Genomic DNA, 15,195 nt, shown 5'->3' on the forward strand with positions numbered 1-15,195 from the left:
TGTGCCTCCCTGTGCCTCCCTGTGCCTCCCTGTGCCTCCCTGTGCCTTGCAGGTTCGGCGTGAGGTTCCCCTGCATGTCTGATGCCTATGACCAAGATCTGCTCAGCCTGGCCATGGAGAGTGCCCAGGAGCTGGGCTTCCTGGGCTTCACCCGAGATGGGGTGTACTGCATGATGGCAGGTCCCTGCTATGAGACCATCGCCGAGTGCCACCTGCTGCAGGCCCTGGGAGCAGATGCTGTGGGTGAGCTGCATGGGCCAGGCTTCTGTGGTTCAAAAGGGTGCTTAGCAATGGGTTAAACAACTCGTCCTGCACAAGGCTGACCTTTCTGGTCTTCTAGGATGGATCTGCGGAGCGAGTCTGTGTGCTTATGGTGTCTAGAACGAGGAGCCAAGCACAATATTCTGCTTATTTCCCAACTCATATGTATCCCACGCTCAGGTGGCTCCACTTCAGTGGGACCTAATCAAAAATAATTGTGCTTTTCCATGATCTTTAACATTCTGGAACTCTTGCTGTGCCTTTCCCTACAAAGCAGACCTCCACAAGAGCTCTGGCTGTTCAGGGATGGCAACTGCAGTACCTCTCATGACCCCAAGTCCAACCCCAACCTACTCTACCACATCCCTCAGCACCACATCCCCACGGCTCTGGGACACCTCCAGGCACAGTGACTCCCTCCATCCTCTGGGGCAGCTCTCACTGCCTTACTGCTCTTTCTATGCAGCCCAAACCTCCCCTGGCACGACCTCCTTTCAGAGAGCTGTTTTGCTGTGAATCCAAACCAGCTCCGCTCATCCTGCTCCTCTCCTCCCCAGGCATGAGCACCGTGCCAGAGGTGGTCGTGGCCCGGCACTGTGGCCTGTGTGTCCTCGGGCTGTCCCTCATCACCAACACGGCAGTGATGAGCTATGGCAGCCAGGAGAAAGCCAGCCACGAAGATGTTCTGCGCGTCTCAGCGGCCCAGGCCAAAGCCCTGCAGAACTTGGTTGTGCACCTCATCAGCAAGCTCGGCCCAAATTCCCCCTGACCTCAAGCGTTTAGCATCCGAATCACAGCGCATGGATGCTAGGATGTGCCGAGGGAGAGCCCTTGGTGAGCTGGTCCCAGTTTGAACCCAGTGTTTTCCAGTTTGGTACAGATTGTTGGTTTCTCTTTCTGGTTGGGATGGTCCCACTCTGATGTCCCAACTGGGAGGAGATGTTTGAGCTTTGTCTCTGTGCTTTAGCTAGTTGGATGCTGAGGTTTGCTCTGAATCTTGCTGCAATGATCCCCTTTTTGGTAGCCAGCTGCCTTGTTGGCCTAGGAAAGTCCTCTGCTGGCCTGTGGAAAGATTGAGCTTTCCATGAAGAAATTGAACCTAGGACACATCAGGAGCCACCGTGCTCTCGTTATGCTGATGGGCTATGAGGGAAAGGTGACTGTTCCCCATATCAATGCATTATTCATTATCCCCCAAAGGTCGGACTGTGGCTGAGTGTGAAGCAGGGGCTGTAATTACGAGATGATTTTTTACATTCATTTATCTTGGAGCTCTCCATCGAGCCCATGGAGTCAGAGCCAGCGCTCACCAGTGACACAGGCTGAACCCAGCAGCCCAGCTCATCGTGGAGAGCTTCCAATCTGCCTTCCTAAATTTAGTGGATCAATTGCACGCCAGCACTCCATGCAGGCTTCAGCCCACTGTGACGTCCCTTTGCCTTGGGGCACAGAAGGATGCTGTGGCTCAGTGAATTTGTCTGGGTGGATATTTGGAGCCTTCTGTGTTGGTACCAAGGGATGATGCTGTGTTGGGAGCGATGCAGGTGTTGGCACCATCAGAATTATAGGATGGTTTGCGATGGAAAGGACCCTAAAGGCCGTCTGCTCACACTGAGCAGGGACACCCACAGCTCCATCAGCACTCACAGCCCCATTCCCTGACCTTGGCTGTGTGCAGGGATGGGGTAGCACCAGCTCTCTGAGCAGCCAACTTTCCCCTCTCCCTTCTCAGACCCACCCCAGCCTGTGCTTGTTTTGTTACAGGGCAGTGGGAGGCTGGCTAATATCCCCCTGCCTGGAAAATGGTGCTTCATGTTCATCTAATTAATACTTGGTAAATACAAAGCCTCTCGAGTGCACGAAGAAGGCAGCTGTGCGGTTGGCCGTAGCTAAGGCTGGGATTTCAGGTGGCCTCGTTAATTAAGCAGCATCAGGCTGGGCTGCAGTGTGCAGGGAGGCCTCTGGGTGGGGGCCTGGGCTCCTCCAGCACCATTGGCCCTCCCTGAGGTGGTGGGCTCCAAGGATGGCTGTAGGGTGGGACTGCATGTAAGGCAGCTTTTAGGGTGAAGCCATGTGCGGATGGGTTCCCAACATCTACCAAATGACTCTTCTACCTTTGCCAAATTGTTCTCTAGAAATACTTCCTAGTCTAACCGTAGATAGATTAGGTTGGAAGGGACCTTAAAAAATCATCTAGTTCCAATCTCTGCCCGTCAACCCGTGCTTATGACTGCTCTAGGCCACGTCCCTCAGTGCCACATCCCCAGGGCTCTTGGGCATCCCTAGGGATGGTGGCTCTTCCAGCTCCTTGCAGGCCGGTGCCTCGCTGCTCAGTCCAAGAAGAAATTTTGCCCAACGCCCAATCTGAAATGAGGGGGAGATTTACCACGAATGAGAGGATCCATCTGGTTTTGAGGCACTTTCAGCCCAACCACCTTTATTGCTGATGGGTTTCCAAAGGCACGACGGTGCCAGGGGGGAAATAAAGCTTGCTGCGATCCTGGAAAGGGGCTTTTTGTGTTTGCTGTTCTGGTGCTGGGGGTTAGCAAGGAACCCAGCAGGACCTGAATGGGGTCTGTTTCAGGATGGGCAGGTGCCAAAAAAGCCTGTGCTTTGCCCTGAAGTTAAGTGAACTCCATCAGACATTTCTCTCTACCAAAAATCTGCCTTTGAATGGAGGGCTTTCTGGTTTTTCCCATGGTCTGCACTGCAAGGATGTGCTGCTCTTGGCCACATCGTATTGCATCTGTCAGGGGTGAAACTTTAAAGGGAGAGGAAAGGAAAAGCAATGGGGCCAGACCCTGAACCCCAAAACTTATTCCCCAAAGCTTCAGCTCCTCACACTCCATTGCATCCTATGGACACCAGGGCTGCATTCCTGCCCTGTGCCGAGCGTCCCTGCGTTCTTCCCGTCATTAATTAATCACATCCATCAGCTGAGAGCTCTGGATGTGAATTATCTTTTTCCACCCCTGTAGCCATGGCAACGCATCCTGCTGGACAGCGGTGCCCAAAGCCCTGGGATGCTGTGTGCTGGGCCATGGGAATTGTCCCTGCCCAGTCTGGGGGGAGGAGGAAGGGGGCAGAAATTCTCCTCCTGTGGGGGGTTCAGATGGCCCAGGACCAGGGCAGGTGACGTGGGGAGGGGGTGACGATGCCTGGAGGGATGCAGTGACAGAAGGGAGGGGCAAAGTGATGGGAGGACAGGGGTATGCGGCAGGGGTCAGGGTGCTGGGAGGAGGTAGGTGGCAGAGGGCAGGGGTGAGTGATGCGGGGTGGGATAGAGGACACCGAGTAGAAGCGTGGGGCGAGGGTAGGGGACAAGGGACAGGGGTGGGAGACAGAGAACTAAAGTAGATAAGGATAGATGACATGGGCAGATGTCGCTGAGAAGGGAGAGGTGTCACGGGGCAGGGGAAGGTGACGGGGCAGGGATGGGTGCCAGGACGGGGGTAGGCGGCACTGAGCAGGCGGCACGGGGCGAGGGGAAGCGACTTGGGCAGGTGGCACCGGGTCGAGGCGGTTAACGCAGGGCAGGGGGCACGGGGCAGGGCTGGGTGACACTGGGCAGAGGCAGGTGGCACAGGAGCCGGGCAATGACGCGGCGCATCCCTCCCCGCCCGGTGCGGTGCGGTGCGGTGCGGTACCGCGCTCCCCCTGGCGGCCGCGGGTCGGCCGGGTATAAAAGCGGGGGGCGGCGGCGGGCGGCGGGCAGCGGCGGGGAGATGGCGGGGCAGCGAGCCCCGCACCTGCACCTGGCGGAGCTCAGCGCCTCGCAGTTCCTCGACGTGTGGCGGCACTTCGACGCCGACGGTCAGTGAGAGCCGGGATGAGGGGGGAGTGCGAAGTGATGGGGAACGGGGGGGGGTGGGGGGGGCGGGGGGGCTCGGTGCGGGTCCCGAAGTCTCGCCGTGTGGAGGTGGCGATGCGGTGCTGCTCCGATGGGAGCGGAGCGCGGAGCCCGGACGGGGTCGGGGTGTTCGGTGCGGTGGTTTGTCGGGAGAGAGCGGGATGGAAAGGGGGAAAGGGAAAGAAGAGAGAGGGGAAAGGGGGGAAAAAGAAATAAAAGGGAGAAAAGGCAAAAAGGAGGGGAAAAGGAAAAAATAGGGGTGAAGGCAAAGAAAAAAAAAAAAGGAAAAAAAGGGGGAAAAAAAAAACAAAAAAAAAAAAAAAAAAAGGGAAAAAGAAACAAAAATTAAAAAAAAAAATAGGCAAAACTACAAAGATGAAAAAGAAGCAAAAGCTGAAAAGATGCAAAAAGAACGAAAGCAGAAAAACGCAAGATGCAAAAAGAACCGGAGCACAAACTGAAAGATGCAAAAAACCCAAAGATGCAAAGAGAGCAAAACGCAGCCCAGCGCCACGCAGCCCCCCGGGCTCTGTGCCCCCAGGGGTTGTGGGGGGCTGTAGGGCTCTAGAAGACCCTCTGGGGTGGTGGTTGGGGCGGGCTGAGGTGGCCGGGGCTTTGCACACCCCCCCCAGCGTCCCACCGGTGGCATCGGACCCCCCGTCCCATCCCTGCTCTGCGTACACAAGGGGGGTTCATTTCCTTTCTTCCCCCTCCCCAGGGAATGGCTACATCGAAGGCAAAGAGCTGGAAAACTTCTTCCAGGAGCTGGAAAGTGCCAGGAAGGGCACCGGGGTGGTAAGGTCACCGTGTGGCCCCGCGTGTAGGGACCAGCGCTGGGGTGGGGTGTGCATGCTGCTGTGCTGGTGGCATCCAGCCTTAATGAGGAAGCGCTAATTAAAAGCAATAGAGGAGCTGTGGGGCTTCTGGAAGAGGGGGAGGGGGTAGGAACTGAGGCGCAGGTCATCTATCAGCTCCTGCTGTGATGCTGGGATGCTGGTGGCCGTGGCACTTGGGCCATTTGGTGTCACCCCAACCAGGTTACGTGTCCTGTGTCCCCTCTCTCAGAACACGGGAATGGGGATGGGATAAGATGGAGATGGGATGAGGATGAAGATGGGGATGGGGGACAGGATGGGGACTGGGATGGGGTGGGATGGGATGAAGACGAAGATGGGATGGGGATGGAATGGAGATGGGAGTTGGGTGGTGATGAGGATGAAGACGTGGATGGGAACATGGATAAGGACGTGGCCAGGGATGGTGATGGGACGGCGTCAGGAATGGGGATGGGATGGAGTTGGGATGGACGTGGGTGTGGGGATTGGATGGGGGTGGAGGTGGAGGTGGGATGGGATGAGGACAGGGATGAGAATGGGGACTGGGATGGGACGGGATAGGGAAAATGTTCCCGACCCCTCTTGCTGCTGGCAGGACTCCAAGAGGGACAGCCTGGGCGACAAGATGAAGGAGTTCATGCACAAGTATGACAAAAATGCAGATGGCAAAATCGAGATGGCAGAGGTGAGGGATGCGGGAAGAGGACGGGGCTGCGGGGCCATGAGGGATGGTGGAGCTGGGGTGTGTGCAGTGCTCCATTGAAACCAGCTGTCCCTGCAGCTGGCCCAGATCCTGCCCACGGAGGAGAACTTCCTGCTGTGTTTCCGCCAGCATGTGGGCTCCAGCTCGGAGTTCATGGAGGTGAGCAGGGAGGGCAGTGGGTTTTGGGGCCGCTGAGCACCCTGCCTCCATGCTGAGTGCTTTAGGGATGTGCTGGGGGTGCTGTAGGGCTACCGAAAGCCAGCTGGGTTTTGGAGACGTGAAGTGATGATGCACGGCCATCATGCTCTCCTTGGGCACTGACCCCAGGCTCCAAGCCGGAGTCAATATCTGGAAGCAGAGTTTATTTGGGGAGGGTAATTAAATATTTAGGGTCTGTTGTGGTGAGGACTGTGGCATTTGAAGGTGGTTTGGAAGGCATCCAGCCCATGGGTGGTAGCATCACGGACAGCAGCTGGCATGGAGCGTGATGACGTGGGTGGGATGTCCCCATAATGACACGGGTGGGAGATGTCCCCGTTCCACTGGGATGCTGCGGGATCGTCACCAGGATTGGGATCCATGTGGCACCACTCATGGTGACGTCCGTGGTGGCCCCTTTGCAGGCATGGAGGAGGTACGACACGGATCGCAGTGGCTACATCGAAGCCAACGAGCTGAAGGTGGGCTGCCTGCATGGCGTCATCCCCGGCGTCACCCAAGGTGACAGTGGGCAGACAGTGTGGCACTGTCCTCGCAGGGCTTCTTGTCGGACCTGCTGAAGAAGGCGAACCGGCCGTACGATGAGGCCAAGCTGCAGGAGTACACGCAGACCATCGTATGTGGCAGCCAGTGGGGACGTTGGGCTTGGCCCCACGTGGCCTTTTGGACTTCCATGGTCCCGTGGTTGCAGCAGGAGGGAGGGATGGGGTGAGGGGTGACCCGGTCCCGCTTTTGTCCCAACAGCTGCGGATGTTTGACATGAACGGGGACGGGAAACTGGGCCTCTCCGAGATGTCCCGGTAAGGCCACGAGCGGTGGGGAGGAAGAGGAAACCCCAAAGACACCCACAGGAGGTGTTTTGAGTCAGGTTGCTACCCGTCTGGCCTCACTAACCTGTTGTTTGTTTTAAGGAAAAAAAAAAAAGCCCAAAATCTGTATTCTAAAAAGGCTGCTTCCAGGTGCCTTCATCCCTTCTGCCCAGACCCCTCTGGGTTCCCATTTCCTTCAGATCCCCACCCTTTGCCCTGAGGCTCAAACTGACCCTGGAAAAGAAAAGAACGGGGGAAAAAAGAGTGATTTTTGGCCAAATCAGGTTCCCTCCTTGCCACAGAGACGTGGGTGGGCTGGGAGCACTGGTCACACATTGGTCACCAACGTGATGTTTTTTGGGAAGCCCAGCTCACTGCTCCCATACATCCCTTGTTTTTCAGACTGCTGCCTGTGCAAGAAAATTTCCTTCTTAAGTTTCAGGTAAAAAAATAATTATTATAGTTATCATTCCCACCCCCCTGCTTGCAATGTGCCTCCTCACATCCCCATCTCTTGCTGCCCAGGGGATGAAGCTGTCCTCGGAGGAGTTCAACGCGATTTTTGCTTTTTATGATAAGGTATGGGGTTGGTGGGAGAGGACACGGGGAGCCCCAGTATGAATAGGAACCTGGGGACAGAGCGGCTTGGGACGGCCCTGTGTCACTGGGATGAGGCTGGGGGGATCCTGAGGAGGTCTGGGTGAAGGCTGGGTTCTCACTGGGCACATCTCTGCTCCCTCCTTGGGGTTGAGAGGGTTCGGGGTGGCGTCTCCATAGGGAGATGTCTTCCCTGCATGGGGCTGGGAGGGTTTGGGGGAGGTTGGGGTGAAGGTCAGCGTCTCTTTGGGGAGATGTCTGCTCCCTCTACGGGACCGAATGGGTTTGGGGAAGGTTCTGGTGAAGGCTTTGGAGTCTCGTAGGGGACGTCTCTGCTCTCTCCATGGGAATGAGAAAGTTCTGGGGAGGCTCTGGTGAAGGTTGGGTTCTCCCTGGGGAGATCTCTTGTTTCCTCTATGGGACTGAGAGGGTTTGGGATGGGGTCTCCTTGGGGAGATCCGTGCTCGCTCCATGGGGCCGAGAAGGTTTGGGATCTCTCCATGGGGAAGGTTGAGATGAAGGTTGAGATCTCTGTGGGGGAAGGTCAGGGTGAACGCTGTCATCTCCTTGGGACACCCGCTGTTCCCCCCATGGGTTTGGGAGCTGTTGGGTGGGTTCCAGGCTCCCATCCCATTCCCACTCACCCCACCAGGACGGCAGCGGCTTCATCGACGAGCACGAGCTGGACGCCTTGCTGAAAGACCTCTACGAGAAGAACAAGAAAGTAAGCAGGGATTGAACGGGGCGGCACCAAACCCACGGGGTCCAGGGCACCCTGAGACCCATCCACCCGCCACCCCAAAACCTCCCCGCAGGAGATGAGCATCCAGCAGCTCACCAACTACCGCCGGAGCATCATGAACCTGTCAGACGGCGGCAAGCTGTACCGCAAGGAGCTGGAGGTGGTGCTGTGCAGCGAACCCCCCCTGTAGGCTTCCCCCATCCCCGGCCCCACGGCGCGGTTTTCCCATTAAAATCCCCGCTTTGGGTGTGATTTTTCTTTTCATTTTTCCTTCTAATCCCATCCACCTGGTTGGCTTTTGGGTTGGTTTATGATTTCCGGGCGTTGTTTGGAGGTTGGGAGTGCTTTGTGGTCGTTTGGGTTTTATTTTTTGCTCTCGAGTTGTTGAGTTTGATTTCTTTATTTTTTTTTTTTTCTGGGTTTACCAAAGAAGAGTTATTTGCGAATAAAGCCGCGAGGCCGCCTTGCTGGGGCACAACCAATAGATTTAGAGCAAAAAGAAAAAAAAATGTTGGAAAAAAGGGTGATTGCACCATTGGAGGCTTTTTTCTCTCTCTTTTTTGTTTTAATTCTGTGATGCTTTCTGAAGGGAACATTGGGGGTTTCTGTGCCTGTCGGAGCAGGGTGATCCCTCAGCCCTGTGGGGATCCCAGTATGGGTTGGTACGGTCCTGTATGGCCTTGCATGGCCCTGTGCATCACACTGCAGCCCTGTATGGTGCACTACAGCCCCCTGCTGTGGAGCAGTGCAGTGTAGAATCACAGCGTGGTTGGGTTGGAATGGACGTTATAGCCCATCCAGGCCCAGACACTGCCATGGACTGGCTGCCCCACAGATGGCACCTCCAGGGATGGCACCCACAGCTCTGGGCAGCACCTCACTGCCCTCTGAGGGAAGGATTTCTTTCTGTCATCTCACCTACATCTCCTGTTAGATTAAAGCCATTCCCCCTTGTCCTGGATGCAGTACTCCAGGTAGGGGCTCAGGAGGGCAGAGTGGAAAGGAAGAATCCCCTCCCTCACCCTGCCATCACCGCTCTGTTGATGGAGCCCAGGATGCTGTTGGCCTCCCAGGCTGCCGGCACACACTGCTGGCTCACATTCCACTTTTCATCCACCAGGACTCCCAGGTCCTTCTCAGTAGGGCTGCTCTCAGTGAGTTTTTCACCCAGTCTGTAGACGTGCCTGAGATTGCCCCAACCCAAGTAAAACACCTTGCACTTGGCCTTGTTGAACCCCATTAGATTCACATGCACCCAGCTTCTGAGTCTGCACAGGTCAGGGATGGCATCCCTTCACCATTGTGGTCCCATGTCCACATCCCAGCCCCCACACCCATATCCTTGTCCCCATCCCAGTTCCCGTGTCCCCCTGTCCTGGTATCCATCCCTGTCCCTATGTCCATACCCACGTCCCTGTCCCGGTGTCCCCATGCCTCACACCCACATCCCCATCCCTGTCACATTCCTGTGTCTCCTGGCTTCCTTTCCATTCCTATCCCCACATCCCTGTCCCACAGTCCCACAGCAGAACCTCCCCCCACTGCTCGTCCCCCCACACAGGGGACCACAATGGCACAATGGTGTCAGCTCCATTGCTCAGCCTCGTGTCAACCATCATCTTGCCGAGCGTGCATTGGATGCATCATCTGTGTCACTCATTTGAGTACTGGTCCCCATGGTGGACACCACCCACCACCAGCTTCCAGCTGGCCATTGAGCCACTGACCACAACCCTCTGGCTGTGACCTTCCAACTAACTCCTTACTCACCCAACAGAGCACCCTTTGAACCCATATCTCTCCAATTCGGAGATAAGGAGTGGTGTGAGACCATATCAAAGGCCTTTCATGGGCCCAGGTAGCTGACATCAGTTACCGTTCCTTTATCCACCAATGCCATCACTCCATCACAGAAGGCCTCCAGGCTGTTCTTGTACCAGTATGGCCCAGTATATCCCCATGGAGTGCAGTGCAGCCCATGTGGCCCAGTATAACACAAGTACAGCCCAGTATGACCCAGTACACTGCAGGGCAGTCCTGATCTGCCCCTACGCTATCTGCTATAGCCCATGTATGTATGGTGAAGCACAGTCCTGTATGGCCCAGCAGGTCCCCCCTATATGGTATAGAACAGACCAGTACAACCCAGGCCAGCCCTGCGCAGCCCAGTATGACCCTATACGCTCCGGTTCAGCTCTGCACGGTGCAGTGCAGCCCTCTACAGCCCAACACGGAGCAGTGCAGTGCTCTGCATGGTCCAGTTCGTGGCACTGTAGGGACCAGTATGGCCCAGTATGGCGTAATACAAGCTCGTATGGCCCCGTAAAGCATAGGCGCAGCTCCACACAGCCAATGTGCTGAAGTTCACTCCCTTACACCCCCGTATGTCCCTGTACTGCCTGGTACAACCCATGTATGCATGGTGGAGCAGAGTCCATGGACCAGCAGAGTCCAATACAGTGCAATAGAGATAAGTACAGACCAGTATGGTCCAGTACAACCTTGTACAGCCCAGGGTGGCCTTGTGTGCAGCAGTACAGCCCTCCGCAGCCCAATATGGACCAGTGCAGCCCTGCATGGACCACTGTTCTCCACGGTGCAGTATGGCCCTGTAGAGCCCAGTATAACCCCATGTGGAGCAACATAAACCCATGTGTCCAGTCTAACACAAGTATAACCCAGCATGCTGCAGTGCAGTCATGCACAGCCCCATACAGCCCTGCATGTCCCTGTACAGCCCAGTATGACCCAGTACAGCCCAGTATGACCCAGTGCAGTGCAGCCTAGCGTGGCAGGGCGTGATGCTGTACAGCTCTGTACGACCCAGCATGGCTCAGTGTGATACAGTACAATCTCGCACAGCCCGGCATGGTTCAGAACAACCCTGAACGAACCGTACAGAGCCCAGCACAGCCCAGTGCTGCCCACCACAGCCCAATATAACCCTGCCCAATTCCAGCCCCCTGCCCGCTGCGGGGCGCGACGCACGGAGCCCTCCCGGCCGCCAGGGGGCGCTGTTAGGCGAAGCGCGTTGAAAGGCGTATGCGCGGGGCGGAGCCAAGCAGGGCCGGCGCCGCGCTCAGAGCCGTCCGCACGCTGCCACCATGGCGCTGCTGCAGAGCCGCCTCCTCCTCAGCGCCCCGCTTCGCGCCGCCGCCACCGCCCGCGCCAGGTGAGGGCTGACGGCGGTTCGGGCCCCGGGAGCGACTTCCGTGCCGCCAGGCTGGAAAGGGGGGGGTCCTCGAGAGGGGTCCCTCCCGAGAAGGAAGCGTGTCCCTGCGGCCGGGGGACCCGTTCCCGGTTCTGAGGGGCTCGGGGGCGGGAAGGGGGTCGCCGTGGGGACGGCGCGCTGATTGGCCGGCGGGCGAAGGGAGTCGGGGGGGGCGCATTCTGGTTGGTTGGCCCCCCCCCCCCCCCCCCCCCCCCCCGCCCCCCCCCGCTCCCTTGGGGGGGCCCCGGGGGGGGGCGGGGGGGGGGGCGAGCAGTTGGGGGAGGTTCTGCTGTGGGACTGTGGGCAGGGATGTGGGGATAGGAATGGAAAGGAAGCCAGGAGACACAGGAATGTGACAGGGATGGGGATGTGGGTGTGAGGCATGGGGACACCGGGACAGGGACGTGGGTATGGACATAGGGACAGGGATGGATACCAGGACAGGGGGACACGGGAACTGGTATGGGGACAAGGGTATGGGCATGGGGGCTGGGATGTGGACATGGGACCAAGGGACATGGGGACAAGAGTATGGGCATGGGGGCTGGGATGTGGACATGGGGACAGTGATATGGATGTGGGACCAAGGAACATGAGTTCTGGGATGAAGGCATGAGGCCAGGGGACACAGGGACTGGGATTTGGACATGGGGCCAATGGACATAGGGCCAAGGATATGGATGTGGGGCCAAGAGATATGGGGCTAGGAATATGGACATGGGGCCAATGGACACTAGGACTGGGATGTGGGCTTGAGGCCAAGGGACATAGGGACAGGGATATGGACATGGGGCCAATGGGCATGGGGACAGAGATATATGGCCATGGGGCCAAGGGACGTAGGATCTGAGGTAGGAGCACGAGGCCAGGGGACACAGGGGCAGGGATAGGGACACAGGGACAGGGGTATGGACACGAGGGTGAGGATGAGTGTGGGGACAGAGGTGTGGACCTGAGACTGGGGATGAACACATGGACATGGACATGAAGACAGGGATGGACACAAGGACGCAGGTCACAGATGGAACCCTGCAAGGAGCTGCATGCGCTGCTGCTCCTACTGCGGTGTTCAGGCTTTCATCTGTGTGTATTGCATCTATGGGTTGTGTGCTTGGATCCCTTGGTCTTGTGGCTGAAAAGCAGCACATGCTGGGGGATCTGAGCCTTGCTGCTGTTCAGGATGAAGCCTCCCGATCTGTGCTGGCCTTGGTGGGCTGCAGGGAGCCATTCCCAGCCTGGGGCCGTGAGGAAAGCAAGGTTTCCTCATTGCAGCAGATGCAGAAGAGTGTTAGATACTTATTTACCCCATTCTACCCTGCACAGCCCCTCGCTGCCTGGTTGGGTGAATGCCCCCAGTCCCAGCTGCTCCAGACACTGCATTCTGGCTCTTATCGACAGCTATTGTGTCTGTGGGTTGTGCCCTTAGACCTCTTGGTGCTGTGCTTGCCCTGTAGTGGCCTACAATTGCACCTGTGGGTTGTGCCCTTGGACCCCTTGGTCCTGTGCCCACCCTGTAGCAGCCTCCTGGCCATAGCTTCCCTTTGCTCAGGATCACTGCACAGCTGTAAATTAGCAAATTGGATCTAGGTCACCTGAAAGCAATGCAGGCCGTGCCAGCTCTGCTGTAGGTGAGGAGCCTTTGTGCGGTGCGTGTTGTGCACGGGGTTGCTCAGCATTTTTCTGTTTGCTTATCTTCATTAACTCCACTTTAATGTGCTCAGATGGAGGCAACCTGAAATCGGGACAGAGGTGGTGAGATCCAAAGCAGTTAAAGCACTCCTTTGGTATACGGAAGTGCATCAGGGATGGGCAATGCTCAGCCCTACTGGGTCAGCAGACGGCTGCTGTAAATGCCTTTATTTGATGGGCGGCTTTCTGCAGCCTCTGGGCCAGCAGCCCTTTAGGCTTGCAGCCTTTTGGTGTCGTTCCCTTGCAAATATTTGCTCTGGCCTTTGGCCTCTGCACCCTGCTTGGGCTTGCAGAGCTGCTGCAGGGTTTTGGCAGAGGCTTTGGGATCCATCTGCTGTGGGGGTGGGCCCCCAAGGAAGGAAACCTGTGAGTACTTGCTCGCCCAGAGGAAAGCTGCTTTGTGTGCCTGCCTGAGCCCATGAGCCACACATTCCACGTATACTTCTAACCAGTGCTGCTGGTTGATGAGGATCCTGACCAAACCAAAAGGCAGAAGGCTTCTGGAATGAGAGCTCTGCTTTTGCATCCCAGTGCTGACTCCCTCGTGTCCACAAGTGGATGGAAACGCATTCTGCTCACGCTGGATGTACCTTAGGTAGTGCAGCTGCAGCTTCAGCTTGTTTTCCTTTGGGTTTGGGCACCGAGGTGCCTCCACCCCTGATGTGTGGGCAGAGAGGTTGTGCAGTTTATAACTTTGACCTTTATTTGAGACCAGTGCTCATTTAAATGCCAGAAATGGAGTGCAAGGCAGTGCAGTGACAGCGCGTTACAGGGACGTGGGGGTAGCAACGTGTCGGGGTTTGGGAAAGCTTTGGCTCTGCTCTCCTGGGGGTTGTGATGTGTTTGAAGAACCCAGCATGGGCTGTTCTCTCCTGTTTCCCCTTTTCCCTGCCAGCTCAGCTCCCCAAAAGCAGCAGAGGAGTCGTTCTGCTGCCTTCACCCCAAAATCCTGAAGCAAAGAAGGGGAAAATCAAGCCCTAAACCTTCTCTAAGCTGATAGGCTCAGGATAAAAGCACTTAACTCTGGGGTGCCAGAGCTTAGGTAAATGCCAGCAGGATCAGCAGTAATTGCAGCGCTCCACGTTGGAGCTGGTGACGTGCTGAAGTGTTTGCAGGATTGGGAGCTCAAACACAGTGAGCCCCTTGTGAGCAGCCCGGCTGAAGGGCAGCCCTGAGACCCAACCGCACACACAGCGCAGGGCCAGCCTGTGGGGCACCACTGACTCATCCTCCTGTACTTAACGAGTCTTAATTACCTCTACGCTTAGCGGTCTTAGCATCTTCCATTTTTAAACTTCCTGAGGTGTCTCTGCCTTGGTTGTGCCTTTTTTCCACGGCGCTGGAAAATGGAAGCGGAGGCATTTGGTTTGGAAGTGCTGCGATGCTGGGAGGAAGCGGGGCAGGGCAGCGAGCTTTGGGCGCCACGAGGAGCAGCCTGCATGCGTGAGCGTGTTGGTGTTGTAATGGGTCAGACAGACCTGAAATGGACTGAGGGGAGGAGAAATGGCTTTGGGAGTTCTAGCTGGTCGTGCTGGCACCCAAGCTGCCTGCTTCTACCTGGGCAGCATTCCCATGTAACGTTACCCCTTCCAGGCTTTGTGAAGCTGTCACGGGGCAGCATTAGGTATGGGAGCTGGCTTGCTGGGTTTCTCCTTTAGCTCTCAAGGCTGAATCCTGTCCCAGGGGAGCTAACAGCCAAGCTGTGCTGTGCTGCGTGCCTCACCAAGCAGGGAGTCTGCACAGTGCTGTGCGTCAGGATGCCTGGAGCTGCGTGGACTCATCCTTTCCCTTCCAACCCAAAGCAATCCTGCCTGCGGGTTGGAGCTGCTGCAAAGCCACCTCGCTCTGTGCACTGCACAGGCCTGAACGTGGGACTGGGATGACAGATTTATTTTTATAGCGTGGCCTGGTGTGCTGTTGTTGACATTCAGAGAAGTTCTGTGCCTTCAGGATGCTGTGCCAGCAGGGCGGGTGGCTCATGGGACTCCTGCTGACGTGAGCAGGGCTTGTGCTTGGCTGCAAGGAAGCACACCTTTGCTTTTGAGCTTGTCAGTCCTTGTGTGGGGAAGAAGGCACCCTGTGCTACTTCCAGGAGAACAGCATTTGGCTCCAGCATCTGTCCTGGAGTGGGGCAGGGAAGAGAAATCCATTAGTAGCCAATAGTGTGTCTCACTCCAATTTCTAGGAGGGAGAGGAGGTTCTTTTATTATCTTTAAGATTAAGAAGCAACGGTTCAAATGTTGGTCCGACCAGTTTATTACAAATGTTAATTAGGGAA

The 15,195-nt window shown here is 56.6% G+C and overlaps 3 protein-coding genes across 3 annotated transcripts in view; all 3 read left to right on the plus strand.

Annotated features, from left to right (window-relative positions):
• Nucleotides 1-1,030, plus strand: part of LOC122168995 (purine nucleoside phosphorylase) — an 8,615-nt gene extending 7,585 nt beyond the window's left edge. The window contains exons 5-6 of the mRNA XM_042834724.1: nucleotides 53-243; nucleotides 819-1,030. Of these exons, the coding sequence (XP_042690658.1) occupies nucleotides 53-243; nucleotides 819-1,030 (403 nt within the window). The remainder of the gene's footprint in view (nucleotides 1-52; nucleotides 244-818) is intronic.
• Nucleotides 1,031-3,986: 2,956 nt separating this feature from the next.
• Nucleotides 3,987-8,549, plus strand: CALB2 (calbindin 2). The gene is made up of 11 exons (XM_042834752.1): nucleotides 3,987-4,074; nucleotides 4,830-4,906; nucleotides 5,543-5,632; nucleotides 5,729-5,809; nucleotides 6,274-6,330; nucleotides 6,408-6,485; nucleotides 6,614-6,669; nucleotides 7,081-7,120; nucleotides 7,204-7,257; nucleotides 7,928-7,999; nucleotides 8,091-8,549. Exons 1-11 carry the CDS (start codon nucleotides 3,987-3,989, stop codon nucleotides 8,205-8,207), a joined length of 810 nt encoding a protein of 269 aa, XP_042690686.1. The 3' UTR covers nucleotides 8,208-8,549.
• Nucleotides 8,550-11,097: 2,548 nt separating this feature from the next.
• Nucleotides 11,098-15,195, plus strand: part of GOT2 (glutamic-oxaloacetic transaminase 2) — an 11,086-nt gene continuing 6,988 nt past the window's right edge. The window contains exon 1 of the mRNA XM_042834750.1: nucleotides 11,098-11,189. Within this exon, the coding sequence (XP_042690684.1) occupies nucleotides 11,122-11,189 (68 nt within the window). The 5' untranslated portion in view covers nucleotides 11,098-11,121. The remainder of the gene's footprint in view (nucleotides 11,190-15,195) is intronic.

Source organism: Centrocercus urophasianus, unplaced genomic scaffold (assembly GCF_019232065.1).
Source record: "Centrocercus urophasianus isolate 14NV4802_14NV808 unplaced genomic scaffold, USGS_Curo_1.0 seq_49, whole genome shotgun sequence".
Taxonomy (NCBI): Eukaryota; Metazoa; Chordata; class Aves; order Galliformes; family Phasianidae; genus Centrocercus; species Centrocercus urophasianus.

Bases quoted from the DNA above. Each gene is read 5' to 3' on its own strand.
- CALB2 (XM_042834752.1), top strand. From the start codon at position 3,987: ATGGCGGGGCAGCGAGCCCCGCACCTGCACCTGGCGGAGCTCAGCGCC. The intron at 4,075-4,829 runs GTCAGTGAGAGC...CCCCCTCCCCAG, and splicing joins GCGGCACTTCGACGCCGACG to GGAATGGCTACATCGAAGGC. The intron at 7,258-7,927 runs GTATGGGGTTGG...TCACCCCACCAG, and splicing joins TTTTTGCTTTTTATGATAAG to GACGGCAGCGGCTTCATCGA.